General features: G+C 34.4%; 5 protein-coding genes across 15 annotated transcripts; 2 read left to right on the top strand and 3 right to left on the bottom strand.

The window, feature by feature from the left end:
- Positions 1–7,076: 7,076 nt before the first annotated feature.
- LOC105803255 (trimethyltridecatetraene synthase) lies at positions 7,077–9,847 on the top strand. Its single transcript, XM_012635315.1, has 2 exons — positions 7,077–8,064; positions 8,979–9,847. The coding sequence occupies exons 1-2, from the start codon at positions 7,159–7,161 to the stop codon at positions 9,606–9,608; spliced, it is 1,536 nt and encodes a 511-aa protein (XP_012490769.1). The 5' UTR covers positions 7,077–7,158; the 3' UTR covers positions 9,609–9,847.
- Positions 9,848–10,485: 638 nt separating this feature from the next.
- On the bottom strand, positions 10,486–13,689 carry LOC105803258 (monothiol glutaredoxin-S10). Its single transcript, XM_012635332.2, has 5 exons — positions 13,277–13,689; positions 13,085–13,158; positions 12,154–12,228; positions 11,234–11,260; positions 10,486–10,897 (listed from the first exon to the last, which is right to left on the bottom strand). Exons 1-5 carry the CDS (start codon positions 13,549–13,551, stop codon positions 10,821–10,823), a joined length of 528 nt encoding a protein of 175 aa, XP_012490786.1. The 5' UTR covers positions 13,552–13,689; the 3' UTR covers positions 10,486–10,820.
- A 77-nt stretch (positions 13,690–13,766) lies between these two features.
- LOC128034961 (probable glutathione S-transferase) lies at positions 13,767–15,105 on the bottom strand. Its single transcript, XM_052624530.1, has one exon. The coding sequence runs from the start codon at positions 14,565–14,567 to the stop codon at positions 13,896–13,898; it is 672 nt and encodes a 223-aa protein (XP_052480490.1). The 5' UTR covers positions 14,568–15,105; the 3' UTR covers positions 13,767–13,895.
- Positions 15,106–16,015: 910 nt separating this feature from the next.
- Positions 16,016–16,940, bottom strand: LOC105803259 (photosystem I reaction center subunit IV B, chloroplastic). Its single transcript, XM_012635333.2, has 3 exons — positions 16,565–16,940; positions 16,414–16,479; positions 16,016–16,333 (listed from the first exon to the last, which is right to left on the bottom strand). Exons 1-3 carry the CDS (start codon positions 16,817–16,819, stop codon positions 16,229–16,231), a joined length of 426 nt encoding a protein of 141 aa, XP_012490787.1. The 5' UTR covers positions 16,820–16,940; the 3' UTR covers positions 16,016–16,228.
- Positions 16,941–17,540: 600 nt separating this feature from the next.
- Positions 17,541–25,195, top strand: LOC105803256 (uncharacterized). 11 transcript variants are annotated; one of them, XM_052623961.1, is made up of 17 exons: positions 17,541–18,050; positions 18,372–18,443; positions 18,601–18,703; positions 19,071–19,139; positions 19,235–19,351; positions 19,446–19,519; positions 20,127–20,229; positions 20,591–20,633; positions 20,943–21,005; positions 22,295–22,524; positions 23,137–23,258; positions 23,351–23,451; positions 23,672–23,778; positions 23,850–24,020; positions 24,111–24,254; positions 24,344–24,489; positions 24,801–25,195. In XM_052623961.1, exons 2-17 carry the CDS (start codon positions 18,380–18,382, stop codon positions 24,950–24,952), a joined length of 1,809 nt encoding a protein of 602 aa, XP_052479921.1. In that variant the 5' UTR covers positions 17,541–18,050; positions 18,372–18,379; the 3' UTR covers positions 24,953–25,195. The 11 variants fall into 11 exon arrangements, with proteins under 11 accessions (XP_052479921.1, XP_012490773.1, XP_012490771.1 ...); XM_012635319.2 differs by having other exon boundaries at positions 17,542–18,050; positions 19,446–19,501; positions 23,137–23,257; positions 23,656–23,778; XM_012635317.2 differs by having other exon boundaries at positions 17,542–18,050; positions 23,137–23,257; positions 23,656–23,778.
- The last annotated feature ends 2,235 nt before the right edge of the window (positions 25,196–27,430 follow it).

The following is a 27,430-nucleotide window of genomic DNA, read 5'->3' as shown; positions in this document are numbered from 1 at the left end:
AACTCATATTGCGAGAAGTGAGTTGAGCCTCAGGCCACACGCCGAAGTATTTTCGATTTCTATTTTTCAAATAAAAAGAAAATTTTGGACAGTCGAACAAAATTCAGTGCTTTTAAGTCTTTGCTCTATCCTTGTTTCACAGCGATGAGCAAAGAGGGGCAGCTGTAATCACTGAATTTTGTCCGGCTCGATTTCGTGCTTTTTTTTTTAAAAAATAAAAAAAAATACAAAAATAAAAAATTATATTTTGACCCCCTAAACTTTTTGAAATTGCATTTTCACCCCTAAACTTTCCTAAAATTACATTTTGGCCCATCAACTTCTTGAAATTATATTTTGACCCCTAAATTTTCTCAAAATTATGCTTGGCCCCAAAAGTTTTGCTACATTTGCGATCTGGTCCTCTGGCAGACAGTGCGATTTACGACCCCTCCAGTAATTTTCTACCGTTGGCCCAATGCATGGCCTCCCCTCTCCGCTGCCACCTGAAAACAAAGAGAAAGAAGACAAAAATCAAGAGATTAAAAAGAAAATGAAAAGAGAGAGGGAGTGGGAGGGGGAGGGGGAGAGCAATCAAAAAAAAATTTCAAAAACAAAAAAGAAAAAAAAAGAGCAAAGAAGCTTCAAAAAATCTGGAATTCGGCCGATTCCTTCTGCAGCCACCGTCGTCGTAGCGCCACCGTGTCCACCGCCCTACACCACCATTGCCAACACCTAGCAAAACAAAGCAACAAGCAAAAAATATAAAAATAGCAAGCAAAAAAACAGCAGCCAAAAAGAAGGAAGAGAAGAAAAAAAATGAAGAAGAGAAGAAAGAAAGAGAGAGAGAGAGAAGAGAAGGAGGCGCCAGCCACCGCACCACCGACGGAGGGACCGTCGTTATTGGCAAAAAAAGGGCTAGGTTCAGCCCGAAGAAGAAAAAGAAAAAAGGAAATAAGGAAAAAAGAAGAAAAAAAAAGAAGAAAAAGAGAAAGAAAAAAGAAATAAAAAAGGGAAAAAAATATCACAGTCGGGTCAACCCGACCCGACTGACCCGTCCCAACCCTCGGAGCCGACCTGACCCGCGCTCCAATAGCCCCCCCAAAATAGCAGGCCACCCATACAGCAGCAGCCATTAGCAGCCCTCCAGCCCAGAAACAGCAGGCCCACCAGCAGCAGCAGGTGCAGCAGCAGGCCGAGAGCCCAGGCCCAGCGCACCAGCATCAGGCCCAGCAGTCCCAGGCCCAATCTGTAGCAGGCCAAAGGAAAAAGAAGTAAAAAAAGAAAAGAGAAAAAAAAGGAAAGAGAAAAAGAAAAAAAAGGAAAAAGGAAAAAAAGGAAGGCTCGAGTCTTGTAGCTCTCTCGGTTAAGCTCGTATTTTTTATCAGTCGATCTCGTATTTTTGAGCTTTTTGGTAATTTCTCTTTTACCTATTTTTAATTTAATTCTCGTATTTGAATGATGTTTTTAATATTGTTGATATATTTTTAAGCATTTTATTTTTTTGTATTTAATTTTTTATAAGTTTATTTTATTTTATTTCTAAAAAATAAATAAGGTAACGAACCGATTTAGCATCAAGTCGTTGATTTCATCGCTATATTGGGTGAATATCGACGGCTCGTGTTAAATACGGGACGCCCTTTTAAAAAAAAACGAACGAAAACATTGAAAAATCCTCGTGTTTAAAAAATTTGAAATAAATATTAATAAAAATTCTCGTGTTTTAATAGAATCACGATTAAATATTAAGTCGAATCAATTTGACACTAATTCAATAATTTCATTGCCATGTAGGGATGAATATCATTGATTCGTGTTAAATACGGTACTTATTTAAAAAAATCGTGTTTCAAAAATTTTCGTGTTTTCAAAAAATTTCTAAATCTTTCAAAAATTTCCGTGTTTTTTTTTTAAATTCCTGTTTTCAAAAATTCTCATGTTTCAAAAATCTTCGTGTTTTCAAAATATAATTTTATGTTTTAAAAATTTTCGTGTTTTCAAAAAAAATTCCCGTGTTTTCAAAAATTCCCGTGTTTTCAAAAAATTCCATTTTTCAAAATTTTTCGTGTCTTCTAAAAATTTCCATGTTTCTAAAATTTTCATGTTTCAAAAATTTTCGTGTTTTCAAAAATTTGCGTGTTTTCAACAATTCTCGTGTTTTACAAATTTTCGCGCTTCAAAAAAATCGGGTTTTCAAAAAAATTTGCGTGTTTCAAAATTGTCGTGTTTTCAAAAATTTTCGTGTTTTCAAAAATTTTCGTGTTTTAAGAATTTTCGTGTCTCTAAAATTCTCGTGTTTTAAAAATTTTTCGTGTTTAAAAATAAAAATAAAAAAATTGTTTCGAAAAATGTTCGTGTTTTAAAAAAAATTCGTAATTTGATTGGATTGCGATTAACGATTAAATTGAACTTGTATTTTTGAGAATTAAAACAACGCGCGTTTAATAAGATACCAATTTTAGGCGTCGCGAGGGTGCTAATACCTTCCTCGCGCGTAACTGACTCCCGAACCCTAATTTTCTCTGAATTTTCACGCAGACCTAAAATTACCTCTTTTTTAGGAAAATTTAAAAATAAATTTTTCTTCTAAAAAGAGAATTTATTAGGTGTCCGATCACACCTAGAAAAAAAACATCGGTGGCGACTCCTTTTGCAAATAAAATCGAGATGCTGTTTTTAAATTTTCAATAATGGCTTCGATTAGCGCCCGTACCCGAAATTTTTAGGTCGCTACAACTGAAATAAAAAAATTTTAAATGAGAAATAATTAAATTTAAATGGAAAAAAAAATTAAATGAATGGAAATGGAAATGGAAATGAAATGAAATAAAATAAGAAAAAAAAAACTTGAAAGGACAGAGCCTATGTCAGGCTTGCGTCAGTATTGACCAGGGCTAATTTGGCCTTCTATTGGCCTGCACTAGCCTGGCGAATTTAAAACAAGTTTTTTTTTTTCCAATTTTGCTCCTGCTCAGCCACTATGGTCCCCCACTATAAATAGGATACTTTAACCCAAAACTGCCGACCATCACCGGTCGTTCTCCGCTGACCGATGACCACCGATCACCTCCAAACACCTCCGACAACTGTTGTTACCGTCAACCACCGCCGATCACTCCGTGGATCATAATCCTAATATTATTTTAAATGACAACAACCACATTGCAGCCTATGTGAATAAGGTAAACGAGAAGAAAAATGTCTCATTTAATTTTAAATATTCATTTGAATTCTTTTTTAAACAAGAAATATAACATTATATATTTACTATAAACGCAGGATCTGTACCGAATTGTGAGACCCTGATTCCATAATCCCGATTATTTTTTCGATCGAAGAGTTTTGTAGTATTTGAATGTCGCGGGTTTTGGGGTAGCTGCGTACATTCAGATATCTAAGCTGCGAGCCGATTTAATATCGGCCTTAGTTAAAAGATGGCTTTTGGAAACACATACGTTTTACCTCCCATGTGGGGAGGTAACTATTACACTGCAAGACGTAGCAGTCCAACTGGGTCTATCTATAAACGGCGAAGCAATGATTGGGCTTGGAAAAGTGCTATATCCTTGGGGCACTTGCGAACAATTACTTGGAAGAGTGCCCCCCAACAATGATGAATGACGATTAACCTATATTAAATTTACTTGGTTAAGAGAAAACTTCCAGCATCTTCCGAGTAGTTCAACGCAAATGGACATTATTTACGCTGCAAGAGCGTTCATTCTGCAACTTATAGGTGGGATACTATTGCCGAACGTCAATTAAAATAAAGTACACATCATGTATCTCCCTTTATTAGAGGATCTCGAGCTTGCTAGAAGATTTAGTTGGGGCTCTACAGTATTGGCATGCTTATATCGCGAACTTTTTCGAGCGACAAAGCCGTCTACGAAAATAATGGGCGATTGTTGCCTTTTACTGCAGTCTTGGGCGTTATACCGGATGCTATTTCTAACATAAGTGAGCCACCAACCGTATGTGTGGCCACTCGTGAACAGGTAAATATATAGTTCAATTTTGCCATCTATTTTTTAATTGTATAGTATAGTATAGTATAGTATAGTATAGTATACTCATTTTTTGCATAGAAAAAATAAACTGATAATTTATTCATTTTTTTTAGATGCGCAACTGTACCGAGAATCGGGCAATCGTTCACCTACTTGTGTACTGTATGATGATAGAGATTCATTCCAGGGATGGCGTAAAATACACTTTCGAAACTTTCTTTTTTAAATACAATAATTGTACAAAAAAATTAACTAATAACGTGTTGTCTATATTATGCAATTTCTATGGATGCCATATGTCGAGGAAGAGATCGCAGTGCTCATACCATCATGGGTTATCGAGCAGTAACAGTTGTTCGTGTCAAATGTTCGTTAATTCATTTTCATATGGTGGAGTGGAACGATAGAGGTCGGGTATTGAGGCAATTCGGTTGCGTACAACGTATCCCGAACCCTCCTGTCGATATCAAAGAAGTCCACAGAAAGGACAAAAAGGGTTCGAGGCGCCCCTCCTTGCATGTCTTAGAGGAAGGGTTCTCTCTTACACGCGAGTACGCAGAATGGTATATGGCACACGAGAAGCCCTTTATATTCCAAGGTCGTTATATGTTAATCTCGAAAGATGCGCAACCGGAATCTTCCCAATGGCAACAGAGGAATGTACGATCGCGTCGTAATCGAGTTTCGCCATTTGGGAACATCGAAACTGATTCTGGCTCGAACGCTGATCCCGAGCCCCAATATGAAGCATTCGGCTCGCCATCACATCACCCAGAGCACGAGCTCGAGCCCTAATTTCCTCCATCATTTGAGGATATTTTTGGTGACGACCCCGAGCCTCAACATTCAACACGGTCCAAATCGTCCTCATACCACCCGTAGCTCAACCGGGAAGCACGTACACCTACTACTGAGGATATTTTCATCGGCACCTCCGGTTACGCAATACCCCTTAACTCCCGATTATGGTGTATGATTATACTACTTTTCTAAGCACACCGGACCGGACACCGGAGGCCAGACCAAACAACTATCAAATGCCTCAGTAAGGTGCACGGCATCGCCGACGGAGGCAGCCGGACCGTTACACGCCAACGCCGGGGACGTCGTCGAGATCACAACAATTTTAATTTTTATCGTAAATATTTATTTTATTTTGTAATTATTTTGTTTTTAATATTAATTTAATTTCTCTAAAATAATTATTTGTTTGAATAAATGAATAAAAAATATTTAATAAAAAATATATAATTGAACAAAAATTAAATTCTGAGATACAATAAAATACAAACATTCTACAAAATTAATACACAAAATATAAAATTCAAACAAAAATAATATGCACTAAATTAAACTTAAACACCCAACAAACTACAAGCAGATGGGTAAAATTAATACACGAAAATTTTAAATTCAAACTACATATAATACGAATAAATTAAATTTACAGATACAAAAAATACAAATATTCTAAGAAATTAATACACGAAAATATAAAAATGAAACCTTAAATCCTAAATAACTACATTAAATTTACAAATATAAAAAATACAAACATTCTAAAGAAATAATACAATTATTTTGAATAGCAGTTTCTTTACAATTATTTGTCTTTTGCTTGAATCAGGTCTACGTTGCAGCAGTACCCCACTTATAAGTTGCAGAATAAACGCTATTACGCCATAGATAATGTCTATCTGCATTGGACATCTCGGTTAGCCATCTATGGTGCAGAAAGTCATCCAACCCTTAATGACATAACTTTTAAGGTGGACATGACAGTATATAATTCAACTCCGTTAAAACATGACAGTATATAATTCAACCTCGAAATTCAGTTGTACACTACGTAAAACTCTCATCTACAATCCACTACAAAAAAAAACTCATTTGATGATATACTATAAAACACTTTCATTTTGATGGCTCTCTCAAAAAAAATTCTTATCAATTTACACTATTAGAACCCAAACCACCCACTATATATAGGGTTTGGTGCCGGCCACCGGTGTCCCAAAATGAATAAAAAAATTTGGGACCCGAAAAATGTGGTGCTGGCCATCAATGTCCCAAAGTAAAAAAAATGAATTGGGAGGAAAAAATGTACTTGGTGTCGGCCATTACATGGCCAGCACCCAAATTTTTTTTTAAATACACTCGTGTCAGCTATCAGTGTTTCAAAATAAAAAAAAATGCATTGGGAGCCAAAAATTGTACTTGATGTCAGCCATTACATGGTCACCACAAAATTTTTTTTTAAATAAACTAGTGTCGGCCATCAATATCCCAAAGTAAAAAAATTGTGTATTGGGAATCGAAAATTGTACCTGGTGCCGGCCATCTACTGGCCAACACCAAAAAAAAATTTTATCGTCTCTGGTGCCAGCCATTACATGGCCAGAACCAATTTTTTTTTAAATACTGGTATTTTTATATATCAGTATGATACGATTTTTTTAAAAGATACCCCAGTGCCGACCATTGGGTTCCCAAACTCAAAGAAATCATTTTTTAAAAGTCTGACACAATTATCAAGTAATGATGGGGCTAAAATATTAGGTAGTGCCAGCCATTGGGTTTCCAAAACCCAAATATATTGTTCATTTCAGATCATTTTAGTGAATATTTTTAAACCAATGTCATTTTTATAAATATTAAATTTTTTTAGGTTAGATGGGTAAAATAACCTTGTGTATGATTATTTAATCTCAATGGAGCACTAAAACATGTGGGGCCATCGGCTGCGATGACCCAGGTCATTTCCAAACTCCTTTAGTTGTTGAAGTCTTCCACTGACTTCATTGTGGAAAACGACACCCTACCTTTAATTAAAAACTATCTTTTATTAATTTAGTTTCGCTCTTAATTAACGTAAATTATCACACAACGTTTCAACTACTCGTTTTGTTGAAAATTTATTAGACGAAATTGACAAATATATATATATATACTGTTTTCTCACAAGGTTGTTGAAGTCAAATTCTTAGAAATTTCATGTTACACGACATTATGAACAGTGTGACCGTTAGTTTCCGAGAAGGAACACGTGGGCCTTCGAGGCTTTTCTCATTATGATTGTCTATAAATAACCTGGTCATTTCCACTCCTGCACAATCAACTCTAATATTCACTTCTTCATCACTTCCACCACAATTTCTTATATCCAATGGAATCCCCATCTTGGGTTTCTTACTTAACCGCATGGCTTGCCACTCTAGCCCTCATCCTCCTCTCCCTCCGTTTCCGCCCCCGTCGAAAACTCAACTTCCCACCTGGCCCAAAACCATGGCCCGTAATTGGGAACCTTGACCTCATTTGCTCACTTCCCCACAGATCAATCCATGCCCTCTCCCAAAAATATGGTCCACTCATGCAACTCAAATTCGGATCGTTCCCTGTTGTCGTGGCCTCTTCGGTTGAAATGGCCAAAGCCTTCCTTAAAACCCATGATGTTATCTTTGCTGGTCGACCCAAGATCGCGGCAGGAGAATACACTACTTACAATTACTCTGATATTACTTGGTCACCGTACGGACCATACTGGCGTCAAGCACGAAAAATGTGCATGACAGAACTTTTTAGTGCAAAACGCCTTGAGTCATACGAGTATATCCGAAGAGAAGAAATGAAATTGTTGCTAAAAGGGTTGTACGAATCATCCGGTGTCCCAATTGTTTTGAAAGATCGTCTTTCAGATTTGAGTCTTAATGTAATAAGTAGGATGGTGTTCGGGAAAAAGTATACAGAGGGCACCGGTGAAAATGAGATTGTGACCCCGAAGGAGTTCAAGGAGATGCTTGATGAGTTATTCCTACTTAACGGAGTATTGGATATCGGGGACTCGATTCCCTGGCTAAGGTTCTTGGATTTGCAAGGCAATATTAAGAGAATGAAGGCCTTGAGCAAGAAGTTCGACAAATTCTTGGAGCACGTTTTGGATGAACATAACGCTAGGCGAAGAGATGTTAAAGATTATGTTGCCAAGGATATGGTGGATGTACTTTTGCAACTTGCTGATGATCCCAATCTTGATGTTAAGCTTGAAAGGCATGGAGTCAAGGCATTTAGTCAGGTCATAATTCATTTACTAGATTCTCTCTCTTTTCCATTAATAATTTTTTAGGTGTAATGTCAGATTTAACCCTTAACATTTATATTTTTTTATCAATTTAGCCCTTATTCTTTTTAATTAAATTTAACCTTAACCTTTTAAAAGAGTCAAATTTACATATCAACCTTTCAAAAGTAATTGAATTGTTATTTTTAACAACAATACTAGCTAAAATATTAAAAATTTAAGCATATTAACCCACATATTTTTTTGAACTTTTATATTTTTTTGTTGAATTTTAAATTTTTTACTTTTGAATATTTATATAATTTTTAAATTATTTTTGACGTGATATATAAGACAAATAATGACATGCTAACATAAAATACACGTGAACTACTACATGAGTTGTCACGTCAATATCGTTAAAAATTAACATTTTATTCAATATTTATGTTCAAAAAAGTGAATTGACTTTTTTTAAATGTTAAGGCACCTTTTAAAAAAATTATGAAATTAGTAAGGATTTATATGGGATACATACAGTGTTCTTTCAATAAATTTTAGAATTTTTAAAATGAATATTTTAAAATTGTTTAATAAAATGGTATTATTTGATTTATTGACCTACGTAAATATATATTTTTCCATGTAAATATGTATTACTCATTATGTATCAAATATTAATTTAACAATATTCTCACTACTTGTCAAATGGGCATTGGGTCTACCTTAAATCAACTTTATTGCACAAAAGAGGATTTAATGATAACGAAATGCATATTCACATAAATTATATCCTCCTTTTGTGAGGAAGGAATGATGTGATTTTTATTGTACTGTTTTGTTTTGTTCTGTTTCCTAACATAAAATTTACACTAAATGCCAAAAAAAAAAAAGTGTAGAATGTGAGCTAATACTTGTTGATGTTTCAGGACATGATAGCTGGAGGGACCGAGAGTTCAGCAGTGACTGTGGAATGGGCAATTTCAGAGATGTTGAAAAAGCCAGAAATATTTGCCAAGGCTACAGAAGAACTAGACAGGGTAATTGGCAGGGAAAGATGGGTAGAAGAAAGGGACATTGAGAACCTACCTTACATCGACTCAATTGCCAAAGAGACTATGCGTTTGCACCCTGTGGCACCCATGCTAGTGCCTCGCATGACCCGTGAAGATTGTCAAGTAGATGGTTACGACATTCTCAAGGGCACTAGAGCTCTTGTAAATGTGTGGACAATTGGGAGAGACCCCACGGTTTGGGATAACCCCAATGAATTTTGCCCTGAGAGATTCATTGACAAGACCATTGATGTGAAAGGTCATGATTTTCAACTGTTGCCATTTGGGGCTGGAAGGAGGATGTGCCCTGGATATCCTCTCGGGATTAAGGTAATTCAAGCAAGTTTGGCTAATCTTTTACATGGATTTACTTGGAAGTTGCCTGGTAACATGACAAAAGAAGATCTCGATATGGAGGAGATCTTTGGCCTCTCCACCCCAAAAAAATGTCCACTCCAAGCTGTGGCAGTGCCTAAGCTCCCACTTCATTTGTACTCCCACTGATATTATATATATATATATATATATATTATTTTAAGGCTCTTAAAAATAATTCAGAGTATGAGAAGAGAAACAAACAAGCAGAGAAAAAAAAAAGAAAGAAAAATACAAGTGATGGTGAGTGCTTTGCCTTTTAGTGGCAGACAGCTATTTATGCAATCTTTTTTCTCTTTTCCACCTTCAATGAGTTGTTGGCATGTAACTGAATTCTGCACTAATAAAGACTTATTTATAGTGTCCAATTCTGGCTTCTTTATCCCAATAATATTAGAAATAAAAAAAAATACCAATCCAGTACACAGTTTTTAACATTCCCTAAACTTTAATTTGATTTTTTTTTTTATTTCACTGGTTTCCCTTAGTAAAACTTGTTCTATTTTGTTAGTTGTTAAAAACGGTGTACCAGATTGGTATTTTTTTTTATTTCTTGGTATTATTGGGATAAAAAAGCCGTCAAATTCAACTATTAGCCCCTATGATATAGGTAAGTTTCAGATTCAATCACTAAACTTTAATTTGATATTTTTAGTTCATGTACTTTTCGAACTTTGAAATTTCAGTCCTGACCTAAGCGGTAACCGTTTAATACGATAAGTTAAATTCTAACATTTTCTAAATCTTTTATGAAAAATATATTATCACATGTGTAAATATCATATCAACATGCCATTTTCACATGATACTTACAGAAAGAAAAAAAAACACCCACATCATTTTAGTTAATAGATTTAGGGTTTAGCAAATAAAACCTAAAGTTCATGGAACAATATGTACTATTTGCATGTGAGGGACACCGTCACCTCAATATCCTTCATCTGAAGATCTCTTCAATGCTTTTTCTTACCAAATGTTCATTAGGTAAACAGAAGGAGAGAAAGGAGGAAGAAATAAATTAACTCGTATTTGAGCACAATGCTTTCTACAAGTAACTATTACAAATAACATAATACCTCAAGCACTTATAAGATGTAATAATATATTTTGGTTCATTGTTTTCCCCCAAGAAACTCATGAATATATCCTACGGGTTTCAAGATAAACAATGTTCGGATGAGATGCATGCAATAGTTTCACGTTTTCGATAGACAATTTGAAAGAAGAGATATAAAGAAATAACTCCAGGGATTTTAACGTAAATAAATGTAATAGAATGAAACATTTTTGTTTCTAGAGGAAGGAAAGTTGTCATACGTGATTGGAGACAAGCCAAATGAGCTAATTTTCCTTTCTTTTAGCATTAGCGTCTGATAGCAAAGATTCCAGTTCTCCGTTATGGTATAGTTCAACGGTATCTGCATCATAATATGAATATAGAATAACAATACTCACTTGACTTCTAGAAGTGATAGGGAACTACTAACAGTCAAAACTGAAGGAATGATGTATTACAAATATAAGTATCTTTTTTTCCCTAGTGGGAGGAAAAACATTACAAAATCCAAAGAATTTTACAGGGTTGTGTAGCAATGTTCTGGAATTGTCTCAAAAGTCTAATGTGTTACTTGAGAAACTGAAGTATGCAGATTTATTTTAGCAGTTAGGCATAATCCATTTCTAGGTTAGTAAAAGGTGCGGGTATGTCTCATCTTAATGAATGGATCGTTCAAGAGATGAAAATGCATTAATACCTGTACAACCACCAATGTGTTTTCCCCCTGTGTGAGGCAGATAGAAATTAGAGAGTGGTTATCATTATATAACCAAGAAAATGTTAGAGATAAAAGAGAAAAAGTAAAAGACAAATTATAACATAAAAGAAACTGCACTCTTTGTCAAATTAGAATTGAACAAAGTTCCATAACTTATAGTTCGAACTTGTAAGTATCGTATTTATTCAAGAATCGCAACCATAAAAGAGTTGTTGTTTTCATATGTGAATTCTTTTAACCAGAACTAAAGCCTAAGAAGAAAAAACTAAGTATAGAGCACAAATCCCTTTCAAGAATGTTTCACTATATCCATGTCTATAACTTTGAAAATGGAAATACGCCATTAATATGTAAGCCACAAACCAAAATTTTAAACCCAGCCATATTCATGGAAAAGTTGGAATTGCCATTAGAACTAACTAAGCAGCAATAATCTGATATTCTGCTTCTCCGCATGAAATTGCCAAATCAATATAAAATTAAAGGCAGCCATCTCCTCACAAGGAAAGTTATAGGTTAAAAGTATGTTCTTCGCTTTTTGGTTTTGGGGTAAAAGAAGAAACAAAGAGAGGAAAAGAAAAGAAGATGGACATTAATCTGCAGACTTTATACAAGATTCTAGTATTTGTACAAGGGAGTAGCAAAGATTGCACATCCCATGCAATTCAGAACCTACTATTCATATTGATTTTCAAATTAGACTATGATCAATTTATGTTCTGTTTGTAAGTACCAATCTGACATCACAGAGTTAAAAGTCATTCATTCTACTGAAGATAATAAATGGACTGGTGAAGGATTTTACACATATAAAAGCAATAAGCCATTCAGACTCTTTTGCAGTCAGTGTATTTCTAAATCTGTTAGGTAATTGCTAATACTGGAAAAACAATATTTACCAATAAAAACATTAGGGACAGTACGCTGCCCGGTAAGCCCCTCCAGTACATTCTGCAGTTGAGGTCCTTGGGGACCTGAAAAAAGATAAAACTCTTTAATATATGCAAGATACTATTAAGATGAAAAGATTGGAAGCCCCAATTCGAGATCTGACATTTCATACTCGGCCTCTGTATGTAAAATCTCATACTCGGGTTCTGTTGAATTAAGAGAAAGGTAACATAAAAAAAATTCCAGAATCTCTTATGTTTTTCAAAAATGAAATGTTTTATGAACTTGTTTCCAGCTGAACCATACCAATTTTCAATGAGAAGGTAGCAAATAGTGATTAGTGACCTATGTGGTACTTCATGCTAGCATGGACCAGATTGAACTGTTATGATTTGAAAGCATTAGAACAATTATTACAATGATTGATTGATTAAAGTTTTCAAGGTTATCATAAAAAGCCAAAAAAAAAAATGTACTATGGAAGCTACTGAAGATTCAGAAGTTGCCCTTAATTTCAATTTAACATCATCCAAAAGTGAACTTAGCCTCTCTCAAATCTCCATTTCCGCAATTTGTTCCCATACCAACACTGCATAGTTTATATTTTCTAAATTTGCTAGATTAGGTCGTCATTGAATTCAATATCACAATCAAGGCGATGCATCAAACAACTTGAACAAGGCCAAAAAGCAGAGATGTAGTTGTCTCAGCTAACAGTAATAGTTCATTAGGCAGAAGCAAGACCACAAAATCACAAGGTCCCAAAAGAAAGTAAGAATATCAGCTATTTTCAATGAATCACCATTATTGAAATGAATTATTTCATCCAAACTGTATGCAAATGTGAACCATAACAATGAAAATGGAAAATATTATCAATAAAACAATTGGTAATAATGAGTAAAAAGAACTTGTATGGTTTATAAACGCAAAACTAACCCAATTCATCCAATTCAATAACCAAAGGCTCCACACCAAGTTTCTTGAACAAAGATTTCACCTCGGACGAAAACCTAAAAATAATGGGAAAAAAAAAAGGAAAAAAAACATATAAAATCTCTATAAAAAATAAAGAAAAACACTAATTTTTTTTTTAATGGAAAGTTGGAGAAAGAGGAGATTTGGACCCACGGGCACCAACTCTTGGAGTAAACAACAACTGGGTTATCAGCCACGGTCTTCGTAACACTATCATCCTGCCGGGAACCAAAAGAGGAAGCCATGCCTCGAATCGACATGGGTTTTGTTAGGTTCCTTGACCCATTGTTGACCAAGCTCCAGCTGGTTGATGTGGAGGCTTTGTTTCTTTGAATATGAAGGAATTTGTTGCATGGAAACTGAGAGAAAAACCCAGGTCGGTTTAGAGGAAAAAAGCTCAGTTTCGCCATATGGGATGCAACTGCCATTGTTTGAGTTTTCCTCCAAAATTTTTCTCCTCCTTTTGTCTCCAATCTCCTCTTTCAGAAGCGATATTCGAAAATTTCTTTTATTAGTTTTATTATTATTATTGTTTCAGGCTGCTCTTTATCGGATACGTTTATACAAGTGGGCTGGGTTTTGGTTGTTTGCTTGCAAATTGAAAACCTGATTGACCCAAAACTGTGGGGTTTGAATTCTTCGATTGGTTCAAATATAATAAGTTTTCATTTTTCTCCTCAAAATCTTATTGCAAATTTGGGAATAAATTTCACATATCAGCATAGTGAAAGGACTTAAATCAAAATACACCGAAAAAAACCAGTCCTAGCTTCTAAGAGGTTGCTGCTGGTGCAATGATTTTCTCCCTCCGGGACTTGAAAAAAGTCAACATTTTGTGACGGTCGGGAAGGTTGTCCTTGATCAACGGCAGTTGCTTAAACCTTTCAGCCCATGCCTGCAATCGAGGGAAGCTTTGAGGTCCCAGCATTTCAACCCCAGCTGCTTCGGCCAACACATCCAACCAACAAGCTATCCATCCATAGGCTATATCGGTTAATCCAAGCTCTTCACCCCCAAAAAACTCTTTATCTCCTAGCCCATACTCTTCTATAGTTTTCAGCAGTTCCTCAGCTTCTTTTGTGCCCTTCACTTGCTCTTCTCCCACAGTGTGAAAGAATTTGTAAAATATAGGTGCCTTATCTTCTCCAAACTTGATCCAGAAGCGAGCCATGGTCCTTTCATGAGGATCTAGAGGGAGCAAAGGGTTTTGAGGCCATGTGTCTTCTATGTATTCAAGGATAATAATGGATTCTGGTACTGGTTTTCCAGCATGAACCAGCACCGGGATTTGCTTGTGGATTGGGTTACACCTAAGAAGCAACTCGCTCTTGTTGAAAAGATCCTCTTCTACGTACTCATACTTCACCCCTTTGTGTTTAAGAGCCCATAAAACTCTGTAACTAAAAGGACTAGCCCAGTTTCCTAGCAACTTCAGTTCTTCCATTTTTTTGACAAAACTTGAAGCTTCTGCAATTGTGTTTTATATGGCAGAATGGTTTCTTGCACTGCACGTTCTAGTCTCGATAGCAAAGTCAGAATTTTGTTTGTGCGTGTGTGTGTTTTTTTTTATTGTCGTCATTTAGACCAACTGTTCATATCTGGTTAGTTGCTTAATTGGCTAATGATTTCTTTAATTTTCTCCACTGCAGGTCCAAAGACTCTAGTTTTAGCTTTGGAAATTTGTGCGAGATCAAAGCAATATGAAGCCAATGAGAAGCTTCCCAGATCTCACATCTTTCTCTATGTTCACTAAAATGAATATTTTCTTTTAAGCCCAAAATTAATTTTCCTCATATCTTACACGTTATAAACTATTCCGCTACCTGTTTTTTGGAAGAGAATCAAAGAAAAAAAAAAAGCTCTCTTTTATCTTATATATTTTCGTAAAACTACTTAAAATAAATAAATAAATAGTTTCTACATATTAGACTAAATAATAAATGATTTTCTTACTAAAATTTCATCTATTTTAGTATTAAAAATATTTCATGAGTTACACTACGTGTAACTAACTGGTAATTTCATCGTCACTCAAGTTTTAATAGAAAAATGAATAAAAAATTTTAATAAAAGGATCAATTTACTCTTTGATATGCCGTACAAAAATTAGTTTACTTATTTTTTTAAGTGCAGGAGAGTACTATTTTTACCTAGATATTTACTATTTTTTGGAATGTAAGGCATTCATGGCCAAATCGAATAAATTTTGAATAGAGTTTATGCATAGTATTAATACATTTGATATAACACAACCTGAATTGAAATCTAAATTTTAAATTTTATCCAAATCGATTCATGTACATAAATAATTAATTTATGTCTATTTTTAAACCTGGTCATATATTTAAAAAATTATAAAAAATATTTTATTTTAAATTTAATAGGTAAAAGTACATAGAGGCCTCTGTATAAGGATGCTTGATTGCATTTTATCCTCTTTACTCAAAAAATAAGTAAATTAGTCATTGCACATTAGATCAAAGAGCAAATTAATCATTTCTATTAAAAATTGCATCTAGTTGTACCATTAAAAAATGTCTTGCTTGACAAAATAATCAAACAGTGACATGACACATTTATATCATGCCAATGTACAAGAATCAATTTTTAATAGTAGAAATGGATAAAAACTTTAATAGGAAGATGAAACATTGCAAGGCACTTACACTCACGTTCTCAGATATTAACAACAATATACATACTAATTAAGTTAAGACTGAATTAACTATTTTAATTGTAAATCTTAAATATAGAAGAAATTTTTGTTGGGAGGAATAGTTGAATCACTTTCAACAGATCTAAGAACAATTTTAAACCATATTAAGAGTCACTGAAATCATTTTAAAACCCAATTAAAGATATTTGAAATGGCCATGGACTTCCCTCAACATATTCCACAGTTAAACAACGTTTCCATTTTTTCAAAGCAGGTGGTGGAAGGTAGGAACAACAAGACAAAAGAAATTCACGCAGGACAATATGATACACCGTTGTAGTTTTTGTTTTCCTGGGGGGGTGGGGGGTACAAATGCTAAGCTTAAAGCTAGAGATGAGAAGGAAGAAAGAACAATATAATGCACGAAAAACTGCTAAAAATTAAATGACTCAGTTAACTTCTGCAATCTCATCCAAGGCATAGTTGTTGGTTGATACATTGGCGTAATTAACTTTGTTGAATCGAACCACCACTGGATACCGAGTCTTAGGGTCCTTCAACATCATATTCAAAGAAACAATCAGAAATGAATCTAACATGCTCCCGAATTCTAGAAAAAATAAGAGAGACTGACCTGGTCGACTGTAACAACTGACCCAAAGCTGTTGTACCAGTAGGACTCTCTTCTAAGAATCTTGACCTATACATATACATACATGATGTGAACAAAAGTGCATTTCTCAGCTATAGATCAGACAGTTTCGTATGGCAATAAGTAAGCTAACCCTGGTTCCTCTTTTTGGTCCAATTGGTGGTGGCTTAGGTTTAGGGGCTTCACCGCCTTCTGATGCTGCAGTGGTGGTAGCTGGTGCTCGTGCAGCAGCCTCGTCAGCTGCCCTCGTCACCACAAGCCTGGAATTGTTGTTGTTCTTTGAAGGGAAAAACACGGTGGTGGTCTTAGAAGTGGAGCTTGAATTCGCTGCGACATTGGGTGTGAGCAAGAACCCTGAAGCAGCTGATGCCATGCTGGAGGTAGCCATGTATTCACTCTCTGTTGCAAATGGAGAAGGGGTTAAAGTTTAGCAGATGATTAGTTGAAGTGAAAAAGAAAAGAAAGGATGATTGAATTGGATTGGATTGAATTGGATTTTCAATGTTTGCTCAAACAATTATCTCATCTTCAGAAAATTGACTCAATCTTTTCCTCCACTAGAGTTCTGCCACCTATGCACCATATCCTATTTCTTTGGATAATGTGATACAACAAGTCATCCTTACCTGACTATATTACACAAAACAATAATACTGTTTTAATTTTACAAGGAGCTTTAAAGAATTTATATATATATTTTAAATATTTTATTATATTTTTATAGGAACTATTTTTAGAATTAAAAATTCCATTAATAATGTATCAAATAATTTTTATAATAACATAGTATCAACATCTTAAAAATTTACTATCACATGAGAATTTATATAAAAATATAAAATATTTTAATCATAAAATAAGATATATATATATGTATAAAATACAATATTCAAATATTAGATTATGGTGATATATAATATAATATATATAAGTATAATTTTATAAAAAATTTGAACTGATAAAAATATCTTTTGTTGCTAATTATATTACTAAAATGATAATTTATTTATTAGTATTATTATGTACCTACATTTTATGAATTTAATATATATTTTTACCATTAGATTAAAATAGAGGTAAGATTAAATTAAAACTTTCTTTTTCCTTGTGAATTTTCACGGAAACAAAACTCGTCTCTTTCCTTTCCAAGCCATTGTAGTCGAGGGTAAAATCTCATAAAACTTCATAGCTATAGTACAACTCAAAGTGCCCAGATTTAAGTCTTGACGTTGATAATGTTATTCACCAACAAGTGATTGAAACAAGTTTGGATCTTGGAACATTAGCCATACAACTTCACTCTTACTATATTTCAACTATATCATTTAGTTAGGGTATAAGAGGGTAATTAGTTAAGAATTTGGGGAATTTGGGATGTTAGAGCTTAGAAATGTTTAGGGTTTTAGCCCAATGATCGTCAACTCAAAAACATACAAGAAGAAAGCCCTATCGATTCGTTTTATCGACAAATCAGGGTTAGTTGATTCGTACAGAGCTCAATTTCTGAATGTTATGAAAAAGTAGCAAAGCATTTCTCTTTCACTCGATTTCGTCTGAACCAGAACCAGAAGCCAACTCTTCAAACGTCAACTATTCACCGATCGATCCCAAACTTTCTGGTAACTGCTAAGCCATATCGCTTTTTTCTTTCACTTCATTCGTTGGGTCCTTGAAGCTTCAACAGTAGTTCTTTTCTTTCCTTAAAATATCGTCAATGATGAACTGGCGGTAAGGTCAGCCTATTGAATTCGAAAATATTACTTAAACCAAAAGTCACCTTATAGAACACTGAACTTAGTTCAACTATGGTCTAAACCAATTAAATCTAATCCTTGAGTTTTTGCGTGTTAAAGCAACTCAACTTTCGTACTTGGGGCATTTGTTTTGCTTTATTTTATTTTCCTTGTGTGATTTTGTTTGTTTGTTTTTTCATGTATAAGAGTGGAGAATGGTGAATGTTCCCTCTTTGGTGTCTCTGAGCATTGACGCACTTAAAAGAGAACTCATTCACGGTACATTTCCCTTATGTCTTTCCTTTTTAATGCTTGTAGTGCATACTGTTTGCATTATACTAAATATGCCTAGTTGCTGAGAGATGCATTTCCCCTTTTTAACTGATATTTTTAGTTCATAGTGGTCAAATTTAATCATTGGTTGGGTTGGTTGCAGGGGATGATCTTTTGCCGCATGTCTATGAACTTCCTCTGGAGTTGTTCAATTCATTAGTAGAATGTCTACCTCCTCTGGCCTTGCAGAAGCTGCAAAGTGAAATGTTAGTTAAATTTTCTGCACCTTATAAGTTTTATGCATGTTTTCAAGTTGTTTTTCAAATTTATAACTGTTATAGCTGAATAATTCTGGATATCGATTGCTCCTACTGAAGCTTGAAATGGTCATGGGTGAGCAAAATGTGATAATTGTTTACTTAGGAAGGGGAAATTTTCAAATAGGCAGAGAAATGTTTTACTAGATTTTCTAATGCACAAATCTTCTAACAGATGAGCATGACTATGAAAGATTTTTCTTAACGTAGCAATAATCTTTTTCCCTCTTGACATAGCTTGTTTAACTTTTGCTGAGTTGCTGCTATATACGGGCTACTTGAATATTCTTGAAAGATATTAACTTTCATTGAGCAGGCCATTTAAGAACTATGATGACTATGGTCCTTCTAGTGATGACTTAAAAATGGGGAGAAAACGTGGAAGGTATGTTAGATTCGATGTCTCTAGATCCCCTTTTTGCTTTACGTAGAAAGTAAGACTAGAATGTGAGGTGACTGTTTAGTGCTAGTTTCTTACAGATATGGGAATTTCGATACAGCGTGGAAGGCATTGTTTAAGTTTCGTTGGCCTGATCTTGCGGAGTGTGTCAAACCAGTTGATTGGCAGCAGATTTACTGGGAAACTCATGTGCAGAAGTATGTTGTTCCAATTAACATACTAATTCTTATTATTTAGGCCTCTTCTTGGATTCTGTTATGATCTATCCTCTTTTATTAAATGGAAAGACAGTTGCCTAGATGAAGCAGCAGAGATAGCTTTGCTTCCATCATTTAGTGGATGCCTTGGTGAGATACAGATTTTAGGTACTTTGATACTTAGCTTCTATGTATTATGTGCTTTTTAAAGTTTTGGGTGAACTTATATGGATTTGTATATATTTTTCTGCCTCTTGCTATACGTACATGTTGGTATATATATAACCTTGTTCCTTTTGATGGTAGATTTTAACCTGTTTGCTTTGCTTGCTAGTCACCCAGTGAAGGAGGATGAGTGATGAACAATTAAATCATATAAATATCAAGAAAATTTTGTTTATAATGGTGGATTGCATGGATATGCCCCTTGCACATGGCATGAGGGGTAATGTTCTGGTGGTTAATAACACTGCTAAGCAAATCTGTTAGAAAGCTAGCAATTAGATTGTGCATTCCAACTTAACTGATTACATATTCCTAAAAGCAACTTAATCCATGAGCTCCCCCTCTCTCCTTCAAATTTATCTTTGTTACTTGTCTTTATTACCATACTTAGAGCAAGTGAAAAGCTTTCTTCATTTTAACATGATTTGAGTTGCCTTTTCTATTTTTTTTGTTCCTCCTTTACCCTTCGAATTATTTTACCAATATTGTAAAAGTTTGTTGTTCCCCTTATCTTTTTTTCTTTTCTTTTTTCTTTTGTACGTTTATGCAGAGAATATACTGCAATACATTGGGTATGTGGATGATATGAGTAACTTGGCTTCAGATTACTTGAAATTATCTTACCACTGCCAGCAATTTGGGTGTTATTCTAGGTAACCTCTAATGCCACATCCATACATGGGTAGAGTACATGCTCATGTTCCTTAATTGGCAATGGAATGCAATTAAATTATTTATATGAGCTGAACAATCTTTTTCCCTTAGCATGTCCTGATTTAATTAATATATATGTTTGACACTACATTTTGTTTCCTCTTTGTTTTCCTATGTATCATTCATACAAACTGTTTTATTGGTCTTTATCTAGTTTTTCAGATTACCTGTTTTATCCACTGCCCCCTCCCCCACCCAAAAGAAAATGTATCCTCATTTTAGTTCAATTGCTTTTCCATTTCCTATATTATGACTTGTGCAAATGTTTGGCTTCTTATATGTGTAATTTTATATTTGCAGACGGTTGAGACTTCAAAATGTGCTCTGTGTTTTAGAATCTTGTGTAAGTTTGTATATTCTCTCTCTCCCCCTGTTTGATAAACATTCAGTAGCCTGGTAACATCGAAACTCTTTGTGTTAGACAATGCTTTTACAATAAATAATTGCATTAGGTGATATTAACCAGATCTGTCTGTAATAAGTGTTTGTACGTATTGATGTGTGTGTCTGAAAGAGAAAGAGAGTTAGATTGCATATGGTTTCATATATTAGAAGTTTTTCTCTCTGTTTCTCTTCCTCTAGTAGCCATTTTTCTTTCAGTATACTCATCCTAGCATGGTAATGTTTGCTACCTGATGGCATATTGTTGCAGCAACTTTTGAGGAAGTCCAACTTGCAAAGCTTGGTGGTACAGTGGATCAGATCCTCAGAACATGTAAGCCTAATCCTTTTTGTCCATGAGTGTCAGTAAAATGTCAGTAATTAAGTTATTGACCAACACAATAGTCCTTTTTTTTTTTTTGTACAATGGACATGGGAACATTATCCACGTAAAATGAATTAACAATAACTTGGATGCAGGATTTGTCAGGCTGTTTGAGTGAATGTATTAAAGCCGCTGAAGTTCTCATAAACTGGTTCCTCATAAATTGAAAGAATTTACCTTCTATCCTTCCGAAATGTAAAAGGATAACTGATAATAGTATATATTATAGCTAGGCGGTGGTGTACATCAGTCCAATATTCAAATAAACAACATAATTGCAAATCATCTTGGAATTTAGTCCTTTATTTTCTTGATAACTCTGCCATCTGTCTACATCAGCAATCCATTCAGTGTCTTTTTAGTGTAATGGTTGAGCTGTAACACAAGCTTTATGAAGGCATATGATAGTTATTCTAATCGGCATGCTCCCAAATCTTATACTAATAAGCAAAGGGCCATCTGTTTTGGGCCTTTCAATCAATTCAAGTTGTTGATTCGTGTAATGATTGAGCTGTAACACAAGCTTTACAAAAGCATATGATAGTTATTCTAAATTTCTAATCAGCTTGCTTCCGAATCTTATACTAATAAGCAAAGGGGCCTATCTGTTTTGGGTCTTTCAATCAATTCAAGATGTTTATTCTTTTGCGAGTGCAAATAATAAGGGATTGGAATATTAATATTTGATTTCCATGGGATTGATTTTTTTTTAGGGCATTTGATTTAAGTTACCATCCTTCTGTAGGTTAACCAAGAAGAAATGTAATTTTCCAGAAAAATAAAAGATAGAAAAGAATGAGTTGATTGTACTGTAATCTTTATATGTCTAAGGATGAAATTGGATATGAATTATAACATCAAATCTTAGTGGTAATTGGTATGAATTCCATTGAAGTTGATACCATTTTTGCTGGAATAGAGTGACATTGAAGCACATGTAATAACCGCCAACACTTGTGGTTCTATATGTCATGCAGTCTGATTTAATTGTACCAGGGTAATTCTTCATTGACATGAAGTTCTCTAGGCCACTTATCGTTTCCTCATAAATTTTTTTCTTTATCCAATAGTTTAAAGTAGTTAATTCATTTTTATAATCGTGAACATGTTATTGCATGAGTTGAATATTCAAAATTCTTCATTCTGAATTTAAGAATTTCATAGAGATCAGTATACCTATGTATCAAATATCTTCTTTCTTTGGCTTATTTAATTGTTATTACTTCCTGCTTTTTCAGGTTGCTGGATTATGCAAACTTCTCAATCAGAACTCTAGAACATTAACATCACTTGAATTTGTACACTGCAAGATCTCTTCCAGCTTTATGGACACAATTTGTGGTTCCTTGTGCTCAAGTGGTGCAGAAACTCACCAAATACATCACTTCTCCATTAGCTCTTCAAGCTTTCATGAGATTGATCCAGTTTCCCTAGCTCATAGCCTTGCATCGTTTCTATCATCAGGAAGGTATATCTACTTTCATTTTAAGCTTCACTGTTGGTGAAATTTGGGTACATTTATTTAGTTGATTGCAAGAGGTGTTTGACAATGACACGTTTATCAATTTGCATGACGAACATTGGAGGGCTATACTAAGAGGAGTTACTCCTCAAAATGCCATTCCATTAAGGTTGCATGCACTGTCACTCATGGTACTTAAATTAAGACTAATAGTACAAGAAATAGAATTTGACAATCTTTGAGCACCACTGCATGCTGGTGTAACATGGGGGAATCTGTCATTGAAGGAAAAAAAATTACTTTTATATGGCTAATATGTGACATATCTTTCCTGTAATGAAAATGCTAAATTTTATGGTCTGCAATGTAAAGTTAGAATCCTTGCATATGATCTTTTTTGTTAAGGACTTGAGTCCAGGTTTCTGCCATAAGACGTTTAAAATGTGTTTGTTGGAATATGGCAAGTTTTTGCATTGATTTAGGGTAATGAGTCCATCTAATGTACCCTAAACTTTCTTAGTTTATTTAGAAGTACCATCTGTAAAGTGGCAGCATTCTTTTTACAATGATTAATCTTGTTGCACACATATGCACATGTATCATTTGTTTTGTTCTTAGGTCCTTGCGGTCATTAAAGCTATGTGACAACAACCTGGATCGGAATTTTGCCAAAAGTGTTTTTAGTACTCTACTGGATTCTTCGTGCAGTCTAACAAGCTTTGACCTTTCAGAAAACAATGTTGAGTGATGCACTTCATTTACAATTTTCTTTCAACATACATCAAAATACCTACTGTTAGCCAGCTATAATATTTAATCCTTAATCTCACAGATATCTGGATGGCTTTCTATTTTCAACTGGAAATCAAATACCTTTCTGTCATCTTCTGGAGTGACCAAATCTTTGCAGTCATTACGCATCCTCAAGCTAGGGTATGTAATCAGTCATACATGTTATTTCTTGTAAGTTATTGTTCGTTAAGTCTAGACTACTGGTACTAAATTGACCAGCAAGGGTTTTGACTTTTGAGGTTGTCACTGGCAGACAATGTCATTTTATACCTTGTAGGGATGTAGGAACCCTCTATAAGTTTGAAATTTTATTTCTTGCACCATAAAATAGAAATTTATTTTCAGGGGTAATAATCTACAGAAAGATGATGCTGGTAATCTAAGATATGTCCTGGTTCAAATGCCGAGCTTGGAGATTTTGGATCTTAGTGACAATCCAATTGAAGATGATGGCATCAGGTCTGCAAAGTAAATATCTTGCTATATTTATTAATAAACGTTGGATGTAATAACTGGCTGCCTGCATTTAAATTCTGCAGAAGTTTAATCCCTTATTTTGCTGAAGCATCTAAAAGTTGCTCTCCCTTGACGGATTTGAATCTGGGAAGTTGTGAGCTTTCCAGTGATGGAGTGATTCTACTTCTGGATGTCCTATCAACCTTAGCGAGACCATTGAATTCTCTCTCTCTTGCTGATAATGGCCTTGGCAGGTTTGTCTGGACTGTGCTGGCATAGAACTTACCCTTTATCATCTATTTTCTTACTTGAAAAGGATTGAGCTTATAACTGATGGAATCCAGCCAAGTAGCAGAAGCTTTGGGAAAGTTTTGGGGTACATCTATCCAAGTACTTAATCTCGAAGGTATAGGACTGGGTCCATCAGGATTTCGGAAACTAAGAGATATAAGAATGGAGAACTTAAAGCTTGTTAAACTTAACATAAGGTTTGGATCTATGCTTCAGTTTGTTTTCCGTTTTTCAAGTACTTCCCAAATGATAAAGCAGTTAGCATGTGTATGTCTTTGTTATGTAGCAAAAATCGTGGTGGGATTGAAACTGCAAAGTTTTTGTCAAAGCTCATTCTCCATGCTCCTAAACTTGTTGCAGTCAATGCAGCATATAATCTCATGCCTGCAGAATCCTTGCCGTTAATATGCTCCGCACTGAAAACTGCAAAAGGTGGTTATACAATTTTTTTTAAATTTAAATGCACCGTTTAGCTCCTTAGCTTTAGGTTCATCAATTTCCCTTCTGGTGTCAGCATTATCAGATATTGACAGCAAAATTGGAAATATCATTTCTTCTTCAATTTCAATCACACTCACCGAGTTGCAATTATGCATGTTAGATTTCAAATTTTAGACAGTGCAGAAACTAGCATCTATTGGGGCCTGAAATCCAAAAAGATTTAAAAATATATGTTCCCTAATGGTATCCAAAATCCTGTTTCACATTACCTGAATGAAAGAGTTGTGTGTGGTGTTGTGTAGGTCTTGTGGAGCAAGTGGACTTGAGGGGGAATATCTGTGAGTATCAGCCCTCCCATGATACCATGCTCGCTGAATTTCAACATAACGGGAAGCCTATTTTGATTCTTCCGTCGTCGGTAGCCTTAAACATACCTTATGATGATGACCCTTAGCTGACATTAGTGGCTATGTTTAGGGTTGAGATCATAAGTTTTTTAGTGCTTAGTTAAAATGCTTAGGAAAGTGATTTTCTATTCTATTTAGTATATATATAACTTTAGTAATATCTTTACCTTTTTATATAAATTGACTTTATATATTTTTTCAATTAAGTTGCTATGAGATTAACTCGTAATATTAACTCAATTAAACAATCAAACATTTTAGTTATAATATAGATGATTCTTAGCATGTCATTGCAGCACTCTTCTTTCTTTTCTTTTTTTTTGTTTTGGAGTAGATGGCACAGTTCGTTGATCAGATGGGATTTTAATGACTGACATTGTTGTTACATTGAGGATGAAGAATGGTTGCTATGTTATTGGAAACAAAGGAATTTCTCTCCATTTTAGTATGATTTCAATTTATCAAAGCTGTGGCCTTTTGTATCAAAGAAGTAGATAACTCAATTCCTCTATTTTCGGTTGAAATGAATTTTGTTGAAGAGAGTTGAGATGCTGAGAGCTGTGAAGAGGTGGTTATGATGGTGGCAATATGTCATGTACATGTTCTCTAGTGTGCCATACCTTATTCTGTAGGTTGTTAAGTAAAATTATGGGCAACTTGATTTGATTGGTGGTAGGAGGTTGTAATGTCGTTGGGTAAGAATTCGAAGGACACTAACATTAGCTTTCACTCATGTTCGCGGAAGTTGAAATTGGTATAACAAATTTTTTGTTTTTTTTGTTTTCATATTGATTTTGTTCGGTTGTTAAATTACAAATTAAATATGTTATATGCTTTAGAGAGTTGAAGATTTTAACGTCATTTCTTGTAGAGGTGTTTGAAGAAATTAGAAATAAATATTCTAATGTATTGAGGAAAAATTCTAAGAAATATATACAACTATATATACATGAAGCATTAAATCAATTAAGGAAAGAAAATCTCTAATATGTGGTAATATCTAAAGATATGCTATTCAATGCTATCAAATAATCGAAGATTCTCAACATGCCCCCTCAAGTTGGTGCATGAATGTATTGCATGCCGAACTTGCTAAAAAAATTGTGATAAGTCTTAAAGTTGAGCCCTCTAGTAAAAATATTAGCCAATTGTTTTTCGAATGCTAGATAAGATAGACTTAAGGCACCATTGGCTACTTTTTCCTTGATAAATGACGATCTATTTCGATGTGCTTGGTTCTATCGTGCTGCACTAGATTTTGAGCTATGTTGATGGTTGCTTTGTTGTCACAGTACAAGGTTGATCTATTTTCGTTCAACAACTTTAGCTCTTCCAATACCTTTTGCAGCCATAAAAGCTCACAAACACCTTGATTCAGCCTCTGCACTTAATTAAGCCACAACACTTTGTTTCTTACTCCTCCAAGTGACTAAGTTTCCTCCCACAAGAGTACAATAACCTGTTGTAGACCTTATGTCATCAAGAGAGCTAGTGTAACACCCCCATACCCAATCCGGTCGCCAAGTTAAGGCATCATGATGTCACATTCGTTGCCGAAGCAACTACTGAAAATTTCAGATCAATCTATCATATTATTTTATTAATATAGATCATTAACTCATTGTAATAATAATTGAATTTACGATAGCACTAATTATGAGTTACATCCACAATTGATCAAAGGCCAAATTGTAAAGTTCATAAAAAAATTTTGGATTGTTGTCGCGACGTTGGGGTTTCCACATCGTGACATGGCGAACTTGTCATCATGACATTGTCTCCATTTTCCTACAAGTTCCACGTTTTATCTTTATTTATTTATTTTATATCATTACCTAAACCTTATTTAGATGTCATAACCGCCATTTCATTTTACATATCATCTACTTACATCTATTTCTAATCTCAAGTCCTCATAAAAACATGATATTCAATCAAAGATAACAAAGTTTATAAAATTTAACACAAATATGAAAGTTTTACAAATAAGACCATTGGAGGACTTGCCCTTTCAAAAGTAGTTTACCCACTTTATGTATATTTCATATTTATTTCTAAATCGTGTCAATCAATTTAATTCTTCATAAAATTTTAACAAAGAATTCACATAAATTAACAATTATTCACTTATTATGTTATCAATTCGCTTAAACATACTCATATGTATCGATCATTCCATCACTTACAACCATTTCAAAACATTTCAAATTCATCTACTATATATATATTCATTTTTTTCTCCTCCTCCTCTCCATTCCACATCCTTTATGTATATATTTGTTAGAATCTTTAACTTTTAGTATATAACATGTTTATATGTAACATTATCTATAATTCCTCTATTTACTTATGTGTTCATATCAAAGCTGTCCACTTGAATCATAGTCACTAAATTATTTATATCTTGAGCTACAAAATTCAAAATTAAGATCCGCTTGATGTTTTTGAAACTAGACTCAAATATATTTTTACCATAAAAAGTTTAGAATTTATGACTTAGCCAATAAGTATAGTAAATTCTTCAA

This window comes from Gossypium raimondii, chromosome 11 (assembly GCF_025698545.1).
Source record: "Gossypium raimondii isolate GPD5lz chromosome 11, ASM2569854v1, whole genome shotgun sequence".
Taxonomy (NCBI): Eukaryota; Viridiplantae; Streptophyta; class Magnoliopsida; order Malvales; family Malvaceae; genus Gossypium; species Gossypium raimondii.
The sequence above is the reverse complement of the archived record's forward strand: the minus strand, read 5'-3'. Positions and strand labels throughout refer to the sequence as shown.